Source organism: Cricetulus griseus (genome assembly GCF_003668045.3).
Source record: "Cricetulus griseus strain 17A/GY chromosome 1 unlocalized genomic scaffold, alternate assembly CriGri-PICRH-1.0 chr1_1, whole genome shotgun sequence".
In the NCBI taxonomy this organism is placed as follows: Eukaryota; Metazoa; Chordata; class Mammalia; order Rodentia; family Cricetidae; genus Cricetulus; species Cricetulus griseus.
The window spans coordinates 25,531,838-25,547,740 of record NW_023276807.1 but is presented as its reverse complement, the minus strand read 5'-3'; the positions used below and the strand labels follow the sequence as shown (position 1 = coordinate 25,547,740).

The 15,903-nt window shown below is 38.2% G+C and overlaps 1 protein-coding gene across 1 annotated transcript in view; it reads right to left on the bottom strand.

The window, feature by feature from the left end:
• The window catches only part of Pkhd1 (PKHD1 ciliary IPT domain containing fibrocystin/polyductin), a 410,096-nt gene that overhangs the window by 195,278 nt on the left and 198,915 nt on the right, over positions 1 to 15,903 (bottom strand). The window contains exons 44-47 of the mRNA XM_035453320.1: positions 15,548 to 15,653; positions 13,418 to 13,552; positions 5,087 to 5,219; positions 2,645 to 2,891 (exon numbers count right to left, since the gene is read on the bottom strand). Of these exons, the coding sequence (XP_035309211.1) occupies positions 2,645 to 2,891; positions 5,087 to 5,219; positions 13,418 to 13,552; positions 15,548 to 15,653 (621 nt within the window). The remainder of the gene's footprint in view (positions 1 to 2,644; positions 2,892 to 5,086; positions 5,220 to 13,417; positions 13,553 to 15,547; positions 15,654 to 15,903) is intronic.

Below are 15,903 nucleotides of genomic sequence, written 5' to 3'. Positions count from 1 at the left end.
GAATTAACATCATCATCCTGGGGCTCCTGGAAGAATGCTGCTGGAAGCAGGAGCTTGGGAATAAACACTTCCCACGATAGCAACAACATAGGAAGCACCACGAAGAGGAAGCGTGATGTCATGTAACAAATGATGAATTTCTCTGCCCTGTACAGGGCAGCCATTTGTTCTTCACTTGCCCATTGAGTATTATGATCAGCTTCAAATATTGACTTGCTTCTGTCAACCAAACTGCTGGTGTTGAGTCACAGAGTCTAGGAGACATCTACCAGAGACTCGGGCTCCAGTTGGGTACAAATAAGACAGCGAGTGACAGGATCCTAAGACCATTCACATCAAACAAAGAACTTACATATAGTGAAAAGGAGCCAGAGAAGGTGCCTAACAGACAAGAAGTCAGCTCGAGTATTGGATTTTAGCAAATGGGAGGAGAGCAGAGTTTGTTTGTGCAGCTATATAGAGCCTCATTCCCTGCCCTCTGGGGACTGCTTGCTGAGAGAAGGGGGTACCAGTTGAAAGTAAAGACAGCAGCGCTTGCCCCAGGGTAAATAGCACAACAAATTAATCCTTTCTCCATGAAACACAACAAACTTTGTATCTAAGCTGAATTCAAATTGCTCATTAGCACTGACATGTTCCTAATGAGGTTATAATGCTCTGGGACAAAGATCAAGCCACTGAGCACAAAAAGGGAGGTGTAGGAGCACGGAGTGTATAATTAGAAGGACCAGGGAGCAGGGCTGCCCAAAGGTTCCTTGTATCACCTGGGCTTTCTCATTCAGGATGTCTGAGGTCTGAGGTCCCACTGAAGGTCTGCATTTCAAGAGAGTGCCATTGCTGCTGTGTGCTAGCCCACAGACTGCTTTGAACGGCCAGGCTTCACAGCTCATGTAATTCAACTGTGTTCATCAAGTGAGGGCACAAGGGCCAAACCACCACCAGGAGTATGCTGAGGCTTCCCTAGGGCTCATTTGTGACAGCTGAGCATTTATGCCTAGACCTATGCATTCACTTGAAATTTTAAAATAGAAATCTGGGTAGAAGAGCAAGGAATCTTCTTGGATTTTATGGTACTAAAAAGGTTTCCAGGACATAGGGTTTTCTATTTTAAAACTGGGGAGGAGATGTATTAAAGAAAAACTATTTCACCCTACCAGGAATCTTTGGGTCTACTTAAAACAAATAACGTTAAGGCTGTCATGAGACCCAGACTAGGATGATCATGACCTGTTTGTGGAGCAAAAGGCTGCACAGCCCTACCCCTGGAGAGCTCCAAGGACAGATATTGGGACAAGACTGAAGTTCAGCAGAGCCTTCACCACCACAATGCCCAGCACCCCCCCACACACACACACACACACGCAAAAGAGACCACCTAAGCAAACCTTAAAGAAAGTCCTTTTAGGAGTTTGATAAATACCTACAGGAAAACATCATATAAGCACAGGCTGTTCCTCATCACGACCAAATCTTTTATCAGCATGTAGGAAAAAAACTCATATAAGAAAGAAAGACTAACTTTCCTAGATTTCCTAAACAGTCCTTAAAGCCAGGTTTTAATGAAAGCATGATGATGCTAATGAAAATCAGGCTACATCCCTGGGAATGAAGAAAAAAGTTATCCTCAGCACAGGCAAAATTAGAAATGAAAATATTTCCCTCTGTCATTCTTATGTCACTCACTGGGTCTGGGGCCCTTTCACAGTAGAAAAAATAATGGGTACTTTGGAAAGCAGAAAGAGAAAATATTTGGACTATTCAAAGATAACTCTATTTTTAAACCTTCCAAAGAGAAAGAGAAGATACACTTCTCTATGTACTCAGTATGCAGCTAGTGCAGCCCTGGCTTCGCCATTCTCCCCCTCTAGAGTACACTGGTTCAAATAAGTTGCCAGTGTGGTCTGACGGAATTACTTGGCTTAATATTCATGGAGTTGGGACACTTAAAGGGAGGAAATAAGTGTGGCTAAATATATACAATGCATTTGAAATAGGTAAAAGGGAGAGCCCCAGACACTCCACAATCATTACCTGGAAATTAAAGAGGGCAGAAGCAATCCTATTATGCATTATAAACAGCCCGGCTGCTGACTTAATGGTAGTTTGAGTAGCATAACCAAGGAGTCCTTGCTCCAATATTAATAGGAAAGGTATTGTACGAATCCAATAGTTCATGAAATTAACAAGGAAAATGAACTAGAGTGAAGCAACCTGGCACGTAAGAGAAGGCATCAGCAATTGCTCCCCCGAAGCACACTGAGCACTTAAAAAGAGCTTGGGGAAAGTGCATGTTTATAAATGAGGACAGCATTAATGGAATCTTTTAAATAATACTTTTCATTTAAATAAATTTCAAATATGTTGTTGGCCACGAGTCTTTTAAAGAAGCTGTTGACTCAAAATGTCAATAAGCAGTCATGGCTATGACATCTCCTCCAAAGATCTTAACACCTGCCATTTGAGCCCGTCTAAAACCAGCATCACTTTGGAATTTCACAGTGGTCACCATAAGTCCCACTTCACTTTTAAAGAAATAAATACTTCAGCTCATCAGAAAACAATTTCCCTTCTATAGGCTTACACCTGACTAAGTGGTATGTGCATGCCCACTGACAAGCTAAGAAGTGCAGTCGATGCTACTTACAAACCAATAGACATACGATGAAAGAGAACACCATCGGGACAGATGGTGCCTGGGGCAATGTGACTGAAGCTTGCATTAGCCGAGCATGTATCTGAGAGAGTTTCCATAGAAGGAAGAATGTGACTTCCATTTTTCCCAGACAGGGACCCATCCAAGTCTTCCAGAACTGCTGCATGAGGAAACGGAAATGCTACTAAATTTGGAGAGTTTTCAAACTTTAACTCCCTGGTCTTCACAGTAAATCCACCTACAAGTTAGAAGACAGAATGTTACACAGGATGCTGAGTTTATTGCAAAACTAAATTCACAAGATTCCTTTCAGTACTTTATCTAGAATATTCTATAATTTCGTAATTCATTCAGTCATCCATAAAAGAAAAGAAGAACACAAACATTCCCTTATGTCAGGGTACATGTTCAAATAACAGCATAGCCAGCCACCATTTAGTTTACTCTGTTATGCAATGCTTTTGTTCCAGGGGTTATTTTACTCTTCAAGAGACATTTGACATTCCTTTGAGTTATTATGGACTGTCACATTGGTGATGCTAATGGCAACTGGGGAGAATGGCAAAGAGATGCTGTTAAATTTCCTACAATGAATAAAATTTTCTAGATAACCAAACAATAGCCCCAAATACCAATCATACCATCGGGAGAGAACTCATCTATTAAGAAACAGAAACAATAAACATCAGTTCCCTAAAAACTAACGGTGTTACACTCTAGTCTTTCAGTCTTTTGGCTTCCATTCTTCTATCATAAGCCTAACCTCATCAATAATACTTCAAATGGTAAGGTTTATACTTTAATATTTACTATGCTTACTTTCAAAACTAACATTCTAGTCATCATTAGTAGTATTAGGAACACACTTTGTAAATATTATCTCAGACCACACCTCTCAGCACATTCTCTAATGTCAGCACCATTGCCAGCCCACCTACCTAGGAACATGTTTATATCATACATCCTTATCACTGAAGAACAGAACACAACACTCAACACATACATTGCACACTGTTGTGTCATGCACATTATAAACTACAGAAAATAAAAAACAAATGAGAACTAGATGCTCACAGATGTAGCATTTTCACTCTGCTTATCAGTGGATTACAGGCAGTGAAGCAAGTCACTGTGAAAGACTTGTTAATTCCACGCTCTGCAATGCATAAAACTTACTGAACCCTCCCCTCCACAATTGTTCTATGTTGGACATATGTTTCATTTCCCAAAGAAAACCTGACGTATAAAATCTCTAAGATTTTACCTGTGTTATTTGTAATACCTAGAAACCATCCTTTCCTGCTGTAGTTTTCTCTTTACCCTTTGATGCATAGGAGAGTCACCTCTCCAAGGTACACCCCTCCCTGTTCCTTCATTGAGTGTGTTCACTTCCACAAGACTGCTCTCATCACTCTTCGGAAATCATGTTCTCAGATATTCATTTTTGAAGAAGTGAGTGTTTTTCCTGATTTTACCCTCTACATCCTTATGTAGACAATTGTCCTATAATAGACAATTTTTAAACAAATGAAAAGCTTATTCACCCAACATCATCAGTGACAAAAGATTCTTTTCTCAGTGTCTGACGAATGATATGGAATCATCAGGCAATTGGAGAACTATGAACTGAAGTGTTTGCCATAGGGCATTTTAATGTTCCAATGACTGTCTCACAATCTTAAACTAAAGTCCCCCAATCTTTGGCTCTGTCTACATGAGGGTAAAATAGTAAAGTGGAGACTTGCTGATTATTGATTTAATTAAAAAAACAAACAATTATCTAAATTGGTGATTCAAACCACAAGAGCATATTTACTTGAATTGCTTGGTTTGGCTGTTTACAATGATCAGATCAACCAAATTGTTCTCTGCCTCTTTTCACCTTGGCCTGAGTCCTCCAAGGAGTTACGTCTCACAGCTCTGTGTGGCAGTTAACAAGTCCTCAAGAACTACCCTGGTTTTCTTTGTACACATAACAGCTCAAGTTGTTGAAAACATTAAGTACTCTGGCTGGGGATCTATCAGCAGCGGTGTGTGCAGGTCAGTTTATGCCTTTGTGTTCATCATCCATCTGATTTCATTTATTCATCTTACCAATGAAATTCACACTAGGCAGCAGCCTCTCTTCCACCCACCAATTTAAAAGCAGGCACTAGCCAAGAGAGACGTCTTTACTTCATGAGGCTGAGAGTCCAGATGAGCCATGGAAACATAATGACAGAATGCCATGGTCACTGAGACATATGGTGGGAACTACAGATGACATGTGGGAAGCACCTAACCTCCTGAATTCCTTTGTGGAACTTGAACAGTTTCTATTGATATAATCATACAAGTGAAAAAATATTGACTCATCAAAAATATTGCCATTATTTGTCATACTCACCTGAGCACTGGTCTTATTTACCATCTGACCTGTCTGCTCAAACTTACCCTGTCCTTGGGAACAGCCAGAACAGGTTCTAATGGCCACACAGTTCAGATCAAAATTGACAAAAGTGGTATTAGAAATCATCAGTTCCCATCTCTTGGGAGTTTTAATCCCAGCTGACATACATAGACTTCCCTGTGTATTTTTTTAAAAACAGAAAGACAAACAAAAAACAAAGTAAGACTACCAGTCATTTGAAATGCAGTCCTACTGCACAAGTAAATTAATTAAAACAAGAAAAATGCAAGCTACATACTAAAATTATTGAAACAACAAAACACATACTACTAATATTTATGAAAAAGAACTTATATCTATGAAACAGAAAGAAACTGTAAATCTCAAAAATAAAAATGCAGAAATTCATATCAAAGAAAATATGAAACATATCTCTAAAGTGAAATTTCAAAATGTTTAACATCATATAAAGAAGGGGAGTGCAAATAATATACAATATGTCTATTAGAATTTTTGAGTTTTAAAAAAATGTCAGTATCAAATACATGTGAAGATGGAAGCTACTAAAGCCCACATATTGATCATGGAATACACAATGGGACAGCTACAATGGAAACCACTTTGGTAGCTTGTCATCATGCCTCATATGAATCAGTTATTCAATTGTTAGTTAATTATCTTATAAAAATGAGAAGGGTCGGTCATACAAAAATATTACACAAATGGTTATACCAAATTGTTTATTATCGCCAGACCTGGAAAACAATTCAAATGCTTTTCAACAAATGAATGAACAAAAGAACTATGTTACATTGGTGCAGTGGTATGTAATTCATTAATAAGGAATACAACATTAATAAACATAACAAGTTAAATGAATACCTGAACACATTTGGGCATGAAAGATGCCAATACCAAAATGTTGCATACCATATGATCCCACTTAAGTAATTATTGAGCAAGAAACCATCCCAACAGAGAGTAGATTAGTGATGGCTCAGCATTGGTAGTCAGCAGAGGATGTGGTTAGAGAGACGGAGCCCCAGGGAGCTGAGGTTGAGACAAGTCTTCTGTGGATTGATTATGGTCACCACAAACTTATACATGTGTTGAAATGCAGAAAGACACACAGAAAACGTTAACTTCTCTACAGATAATACAGAAAAAATCTTTTTAAATATCTAAAATGAAACATAACTCTTTCTACATTTTCCTATAAATTCTCTTCAGCAAAGCCCATTAAACTAGTCTGTTGGCTCTGCATTGTCCCATTGTTAAAAATAGTTGCACAATAGAGAACTATTAAAGTTTTTTTTCCAAAAATCCACAATAGGAAAAATGACAATGAATATAAAGAAACAAGAGAAATAAATAAAATCTCAGTGAGGTGAAGTTAGTATACAAATCAGAGAAAAATGAAAACATCATTAAGAAGATTCTATTCTTACTCAAGTAAGAGTTGAAAACATCACAAATACACAAAGAAGCAGTAGAACAACTGAAAGGGGTGAGGGGCAAACAAAGGTTCCCCAGACAGGAGTGGCTGTCCACTGGTTCCCGGTTGTATCACACTGCCTACACCACAGGAAGTATCAGCCTGTTCTGGGCATGGACAGGAATAGCAAGCTGGGGATTGAGCAAGTGGTGGCATTGCATTCAGGGTCTGGGATGAAGGAATACTAAAGAAATGAGAGTGTGAAAAGACAAGACAATGGGAACATAAGGAAGATTAAAGCAGTATGAAAAATGGGGTGTGGTGGCAAAAGACAACGGATAATGGGGAGGGCAGTGAGGCAGACAGATGAGTAAATACCAAGTGCATTGATACATTTGCAACAATGTTTGATGAAACCCTACTTTGTACCTCACCTTAAACCATTAATTTATCAAGGAAAATGTCTGGTGGGGGAAATATCTGAATGGACAGTCAAAGTGAATGATCTGGTACCAGATTCGAGACTGCTGCAGAGCAGGGGAAGGATGCATGCTGGAAGTTCCTAGAGCTCCCAAGAAGAGGAGACACTCCTGCAGAGCACTACACTTCTCTACCGAAATGGCCATGGGGAAATGCGCTTTAAACCTCAGTTTTTCCTCCACACAAGGTGTGAGTTGAATTACATGAGCTCTAAGTATAAGTTTTAAAGCTCCAAGATTCTATACAGATTTTTTTTTCCAAATGAGAAAAATAAGGTAGAAAATTGTTAGAAACTGTCAAATACGAACAATTCCTGTTGTGAACTCAATAAACAGAATTTGATCATGAGAAAATATTGGGTACAGTCATAAAATGGAGTAATACACAATGACTGGAATAAATTACTACAGCACAAGAAGACACAGACAAAGCTCATAGACATATTAGTGTGCCAAAGAAACCCAGGAACAATAGGGTTATGTGCTCTGTGACTGTGTTATATCAAATAATGAGAAGAAAAAAATCAATTCATATCACTAGCAGTCTGAATTATGGTTCCCCTTTAGCTGCAGATACTCGGGTTTAAATCTGGGACTAAAAAGGGGGCATTGCAAGGGAAATAGGTAGTGTTTCTTATCTGGGTGGTACCCAGTTGAGAAAAACACATTGTGATTGACAATTATTGTTGCATACATACATATGCACGTGTGTGTGTGTGTGTGTGTGTGTGTGTGTGTGTGTGTGTGTGCACTAATATGAGTGCAACCTGCTGTGCCTCTCTTTTTTTGCTCTTTGTGTGTGTGTGTGTGTGTGTGTGTGGGTTTTTTTTTTCAGGGCTGACCTCTACATATTAGATATGTATTTACAGGGTTCATCCTGGGAGAGGCTAATTCTCCCTCCTCCAGCAGTTATTAGTTGCCTATAGTACTTTGTCCAGGGAAAAGGAATGTGAGAGTTGGAGGGTGTGTGGAAGGGGCTGGAGGTAAAAGGGGGAAGTGGGAAGGTGATATAATTCTACTTTAAATAAAAATGTACTTACAAAACACATTGTGTGCTTTTCTCTGTAAATATTCCCATATAACATTTACTTTCAAAGGCAGAACCAATTGAAAGTAAAAGAAGCAGAGGATGAAAGGTAAGCAAAGAAATAAGGCAAACAAAGCCTCATCCCTAGTTGAGAAGCTTCTGAAGCTTTTGGCCATTGATGGCTGCTGGGCAGGGGGTAGACAGTTTTCTTCAGTAGCAACTGAGAAGCTACCCATGTTCCAATATATCCTTGCACGTGTAGGTATCAGTAAGCGGACTCAATGGATTAAAAAAAAAAAAAAGATCACAGCTGAAGTTAAGAGGGAATGGTAGGTAGGGTGGATAAAGGAGAAGTTGGAATTAGAGTGGAAAGGATAAAAAAAGTGGACTTGATCAAAACATATTACATGCATGAAAGAAGATCTTGAGCATTATGAAGAAAAAGAACAAAGTTTTAAAAAATGGAAGTCTAGAATTGCTGAGGTATAGTTTAACATCGTTAATGTAATTACAGCATCATCACAACCAGCAGGCATGTTAAAATTTTAATCCCAACAGCTAGAATGTCAAAACACAATGAGCATGTGAGAAATGAGAAAAATATCTTTGAAAAGACACAACACAGGACAATACAAATCAAGTTAGAAGACTGGGGGAAAGGAAAACAGAAACAATGATTAAAACTGAAAGCACAAAATAAGACAGTAGAAAATGCAAATACGTGGGAGACATCAGCAGGGATAGTAATTGAAACCATGAGAGAAAATGAGATTTCTCCCAGCGGGAGCAAGCATATTGAGAAAAGAGGGGCCCTGCAACAGAATTTAGAGAAACGAAAAAGATGAAAGGTCTAAACTGGGGGAGACAAATCCCCAATGAAAATGAGAAATAACCCCTGGAGAAAATGGAGAAAGAATGAAGCACCTGCTGAATATTTTACTTCCCATTTTTATTATAAGCATTCTCAAATGAACGGAGAAGTTGAACATGTAATTTTCTGATGAGCAGTGATCCAGATTCAACTATTTTGCCTGTGCCATCTTATTCTTTTCACCTCCTTTTTTCTGTTAAATCACATGGAATATATTTTCACACATCCATTATACCACACCTACACACATAAATGTGTATTGTGTAAGCATGTGTCTGATATAACTATGATACCATGACCACATCTGTAAAAATGTCTGGCATCTTTAAGCAAATACCAAAATATTATTTCTAACAGCAACAAAAAGACAGCCAGCCTGCAGCTACTTAGAAGCATATGAAGAACAAAATTTAAATCCAAACTAGGATGCCTCTATACATGAAACAGGGTGATGATTAAACTGAATGTTAAGCAGCTAGCATCAAAAACTGCCTAACAAAGCTAAGATGTGGCATGCTAGTACCCAAACCTTTTCTTCCTGAAAATTAAAAGTATTCTATGTCCATGAACACATAGGTGATACAGTAGGTATGAATGCTAACACAAACATGCTTAATTTGCCTCTACTCACAAAAAGCATAAACAGTATCTGCTGGAGAATATGATTGTCTTACACTTATATGCTATGAATCAAATGTGATTGAGAAGGCCAAATTCTCTGAAAACCTTAATTCTACAAAGCCAGGTAAGATCGAGAGACAGGGGCAAAAATCTTATTCTACAGCCAGTTTAACATCCTCCTTACATTTAATAAAAAAAATTTAAAAAGATACCTGCCAAAAATCTCACTCTTAAAATAAAGTTTAAAAATTCATTAATTAAAAATTGTCATTTTTCTTGTTGTGTTAATCACAGATGTTCTCAGACCCTTCAACATTTTTTGCAAGTTTATTTGATTGCATATATTTAAGAATTTCAGGATCACAGTGTCCAGGTAGACAGTGAAATAGTTATTGTGATGAGGATAATTTTAAAACATCTGTCATCCCACACATTTTTTTCATTTTTTTATAGAGTAGCTAATATTTATTTACTTAACAGAATTTGCTGATATGGTCCAGTTTCATTATCTGTCACCCTCATAGTGCATTGTACATCTCCAGGTTTATTTTCAATTGTGGACCCAAAAGGGTTTACGGTAACAGCATAGGGTAATTGAAATTAACCAAAGAATCTCCTCTATAAGACACTCCCCTAGGACAATATTCCCATAGAAAACACTTTGGAGGAAATGGCATACCTATTAATAAATGTTTCCCACCGAAGCACTTCCTTTATATAATCAATAGTATTTGATCACAAGCCAGGAGAACAGCAAAGGCAGTCCTATCTAGCACTTGATGCAAATCTGGAGCTTGTATTTGTAAAGTCAATGGATCGCTCCATTTTATCTTACCTGTTTATTCAGTCTGAACAATATCATCACTTAGAGTAGCAGTTGAATATAAAATTGAATGGTTTTATTATTTGGGTGACTGACCATTATCTAGAATTCTCTAGAGCAAACTTGCTTAGGAGCTTTTAGCAGTAAACTGTTGTCCTGCATATTTTAAGAGTCTCAAAGGCCATCAACTAGACTGCATCGAGAGTGACTAACCTCAGGGGTGTGATTATATTTTATTATCTCATGATAAGTATCCTTTGGTCATAATTTACATCTTAACTTATGTCACTCTTCCACTAATTATGATGTCTAGTTAACATCAATTAAGAGACTAAAACATTAATTCATCAGGACAGTTAATCTGTTTGATGGGCATCTTGCTTTAGTATATCGTCTAAAGTCATTACTAGACTTAGGGTCTGTTGACCTTACAGCATCCCCTCTGGAGACAAGGCAGACTAGAGAGATGAGTCATCTCTAAATCAGCAACCGTCTCAGGGAAAAGGAAAAACTGTAGGGAAAGGATACTTCAAAAGAGTTAACTCCAAAGTTGAGAGCTAAGTATAGGAAAATGTAACTCAATAAGAAAATAATTTGAATATTAGTTTATTTAATTTATTATGTATCTATGAAATAATCTCCCCTGTAAGTATAAGAATCAATTATCATATGAATTTCTACTAAATACATTTGGGAACAAACTGAAGAGAATACTCTCCCCATGGATACCAAGAATTCTGCAAACCATCTTCTATCTACAAATTATTGACAGTGTTGTGATGGTTCATTGTTGTCAGTTTGACAGGATCTACTACCACATAGGAAACATGGCTCTGGGCATTTGTTAGATTGGATTGCCTGAGCTGGAAAGCTGAATGGGTGATGGAGTCCAGACTGCAAAACATGAGAAAGCTACCTGAGAAGTGTTCATCATACCCTAATTTCTGACTGTGGATGGCATGTCTTGTGTTCCTCTCTCTGTGACTCCCGCCCTCATAATCATACCCTTGTTAAAACAGACCCATTTGGGCATTGGCCACACCCACAAGAAAAGTAAGTAATATAAATGTTAATTGCTGGCATCCATGTGACTCTTTTAGAAATGAGGGCACAGGAAATTACTGAAGGTTTGGAGTCTAAGAGGACACAGGTGCTGTAGAACTTCCTTAAGGTCCTGCTGACCTGGGAAGCAGCTTATGGCTACACTAGGATTGCCTTATCTTGACTATGAAGTGGCCATCACAGGATTGATTTCTGATACTTGTTCTATAGTGAGTGGCAAACTTTTCAGAGGCTATGGAACCTTGAGAAGGTGGAGACTAGCTTGGCTGAAGCCAATCACTGAGGGAAGAACCCTGAATGTTATACCCAACCCCTGGTTCCTATCATAGCTCTGCCTCCTTATCTGTTGTGACGTGATTTCTCCCAACTATCATAACTTCCAGCCACCATTCCTCACCTACCATGAAGGACTGAAACTCTGAGGCACAATAAATCTTTCCTTCCTCAGTTGCTTGTGTCATGTATTTTGGTCACAACAATGTAAAAAAAAAAAAAAAAAAAAAAAAAAAAAAAAAAAAAAAAAAAAAAAAAAAACCTCGCATGGTCCCTTGAACTATGCAATGCAGGACAAGCCATCTATTGTCTGATTTCTGTAATATAGAAACCTGAGGGGGAGCTCATGGACCCCAGACTGATAACTGGGAAACCAGCACAGGACTGTTCAAGACATCCTGAATGAGGATGTCAGTTTGGAGGTCTGGTTAATCTATAGGGCCTCTGGTAGTAGATCAATATTTATCTCTAGTACACATATGGACTTTGGGAGTCCATTCCACATAGAGAGATACTCTCTCAGCCTAGACACAGTGGGGGGAGGGCGCTAGGCCCTGCTTCAAATGATATGACAGACTTTGATGATAATACCCCATGGAGGCCTCACCCTCCTTAGGAAGCAGAAAGAGGATACAATAGGAGGGTCAGTAGGGGCAGGGGAGGAGGGGAGGGAGAGGGAACTGGAATTGACATGTAAAACAAGCTTGTTTCTAATTTATATTTAAAAAAGGGGAAAACTGTATTTTTTGAAGGGCTATGCCTTCTCATCTAAAATCTTATCACATACATTCCTTTGTCTCAGTCACCAACACTGGAGGCACTTTCCCTGGAAACTCCCTGGGAATGCTGGCCAGAGAATCAGATAGGCAATGGTCTCTCTTCTTCTTGTCCTCCAATACCAATTCTCCAATCTCATCCCCAGTCCTGTAGCAGACTACCTGAAGAGTCCCATCTTCCTTCCCCTATTTCCTGGGGAGTCCGTGGTTCCTCAGAATAGACCCAGCCTTCTCTCTCACCATGTGGACCCTCTCAAACTCTCCCCTCCCCTTCTATCCCATCCTCATTCCTTTCTGTCAGCTGCCAATACCTTGAAGCATATTCTACCTAGGACCTCTGACCCCTAGTGTCCACACCTGTCAGGGACTCAGAAGCCACCCACAGGCACACTCTCCTAAGTTCCAGAGAGGCAAACATAACTTTATCACATAGTAACGAACTATATAAGCCTGGATAGCCTCATCCAGGTTCTTCGGGGTGGCAGGCTCAATGGAGAAATGATCCTTTCAACAAAAATTTGAAGAAGCTCAGAACACCAGAGCAGAGGGACAGTGTGCCTTTGTGCTGTTCACAATCTTTGAGAGGCTCTAGAAAAGTAAACTAAGTCAATGGGGTGCAGGAGGGTTCATTGGCTCTGGTTTTGAGAGATAGGATTTCATTTAGCAGCTTAACCCTGCTTTGAACTTGTATCAGGTCTCTGCATCTGCTTCCAAATTGCTGTATGAGCCATGACAATCAAATTATTAGGTTTAATATTGAACTTGCATACATTAAAAACATACCTTTAAATGAAATCAGAATTCTTCAGACTATTAGTGACTTACGATTTACATGGAATCAACACTTCAACTCTTAAGTACACAAATTATATTATTGGTATCATCACTATGACAAATAAAATGCTCCTTTGTTTACCATGACACACTAAAAGTCTCTGAGACAGGGAGTCCTGTCTACATAATCTGGTCTTGATGGAGAAGCCACAACCACCCCAGCAAGGTACATACCTTGTGTGTGAAGTGACCAAGTAGAAAGCTGTCAGTAACCAGAGTGTTTGCATCACTTTCCAAAATGTCAATTCCACAATCTCTGCATGCATAAACTTGGAAGTTTTTCAGGTGGAGATTGTTACTTCTAAAAATCTATAAAATAACAGCCTAAGTTATGCAAAGGTCTAAAGATTGGTTTTTCTTACAGACTTCCTAAGATCTCTTTAATTATTGATTAAGTATAAATAAGTAAATAAGCACAGTGTTATATTTAAGCAGAGTTTTGTCTACCAAGATCAGTACAGACATCTCAAAGTAGCTAACAAATCCCTTAGCAAATTACGTTTCTACTGTAATAGGCAATACATTAAGAAGTTGATGTGAGTTGTCCACATATTGAAAGCAATCTTATATTCCCCAAACGTGCAAAATTCATTAATAGAAGTGTAACATTCAAAAACTTCAGTGTTAAGCATTTCAGCACAGCATTAGCAGAGGTAGTCAGAAGATTGCAAATATAAAATCAGTTAAGTCAGTGTGTCTACATGTTCCTTGTGTATGGATTTAACATGTGCATACATATTTATGGGTACTTGGTCTAGCACCTCTACAAAGGCAAAAAGGAGTAACAAAGATTTGTAGGGTTAAAAAGCATCCCAATGTTCTTGGAAATGTGGTTCCTACTATTCATCTTGGTCTCATATTATCAAGTGCACTTGGGCAAGGTGATCTTTAACTTCCCTACTTCCCTAGGCCTGAGGTTGGCCATCTTTAAAATGAGGAGGAGGGGTGGGAGGGAGAACTGGTATTGGAATGTAGAGTGAAACTTAAAGAAATAAATACATTATTTAAAAAATGAGGGCCAACAGCTGACATAATGGTCATTCCTTGCTCATTAAATCATATAATATTTGCATTCACACTTGAACTGAAAGTGTCCTTCACATATGATATCATCATATTTTCACATGTCACTCTGATTTTGTGCATCAATTTTTAACATGTCAGCATGCAAGCATTTTACAAAATGACAGTTCTTTGAAGACAGACTATGAGTGCAAAACAGATAAGACCTGAACTGATAACCTGACAACTACTACCTTATTATAGGGCCCCCAAAATAACTCATTTGCAAATATATTCAAAAATAGAAACACCAAGCCCTAGCTAGCAAATCTCTGGTTATAAGTTATATACTAGCAAAGTGTACCTACTAGAGCTGTGAGTACAATTTTCATACTGTACTAACATTTTTCTTTATTATAGAAGAAATACTATATTTATGAAACTTGATGAAAATAATGCTTTTAAACCATTATTATACCTAGAAATTGGGGAGATCATTTATTCAAATCAATAACTTTTATCTATGGGACTTGAGAAAGTATCCCCACCCCACCCCATCCCCACCCCCAGCCCCCAACCCCCCTCACCCCCACACAAAAGCTAAAAAAAACTAAAATAAAATTTTAGGCTTTATATGTTCAAAATTGTCTTCCTTTATTGAGAACGCAAGTAATGTTTAGGTTTTTCCCTAGTCCCTAAATGTTTTACAGACATATTTCCTCATCTATGTATCCCATGCTGCATAGTTCTAATTTGCAGAGATGAATGCATGCAAATATATCCTGGCAGTATTGATGACACTAGGTAATTTTAGTTGTTCCTAATTCATAGAAAACAGGCAAAGATCCCTTTTTAAAAGTCACTGTGGCAGTAAAAACTAAATGAGTAAACATGAATCTGTTTTTGAGAAAAAATAGAAAATAAAATACATTGATCAAAGTAAATGAGGAGCCATCTTTTTCTTAAGACTAAAGCAGGATGTTACACTACCAAACACATATTTGTGTCTTCACTCTTGGCTATGTTCCTGAACAAATGTGTGCCTTTTGATAAGGCCTTTACTTTCTGATTCTTCATTTATTTGTCATAAGTAGGAACTGGGAGGGAAGTAGAATAAATCTCTACAATTAATGCCTCCTGATCATAAATGTCCCTAAAAGTTATCCTGTAGATAGAGTGATGTAATGATCTGCCTCTAGAAAACAAACACACATACACACATGCATATAACGTGTGTGTGTGTGTGTGTGTGTGTGTGTGTGTGTGTGTGTGTGTGTGTGTGTGTGTGCTAAAAAAACTTACCTGGGCACCACCTGCACTTCCCCAAACCATGAAATCTTGGAAGAGAGTGAGGCCAGTGTCATTATTCCAAGTTGGCTGAAACTTGGGATATATAAGGAGACCATACCTCAAAAGCAAAGAATGAAAATAAATTAATCAACATTTTTCCCATTGGGATTAAAAGTGGTTTTATGAATTTTTAAAAACTGAAACATAGGCGTGGGACATCTTTACAGATGTATGTGTGGTATTTCAGTGTACAACCATATTGTATGATGTTCAAATTAGGGTATACATGTCTATCTTTTCAAATATTTATCATTTTAGAGTAAAAGTATGTAATAGCCTCTCCAGTATTTCTTTAAATATACAGAGCA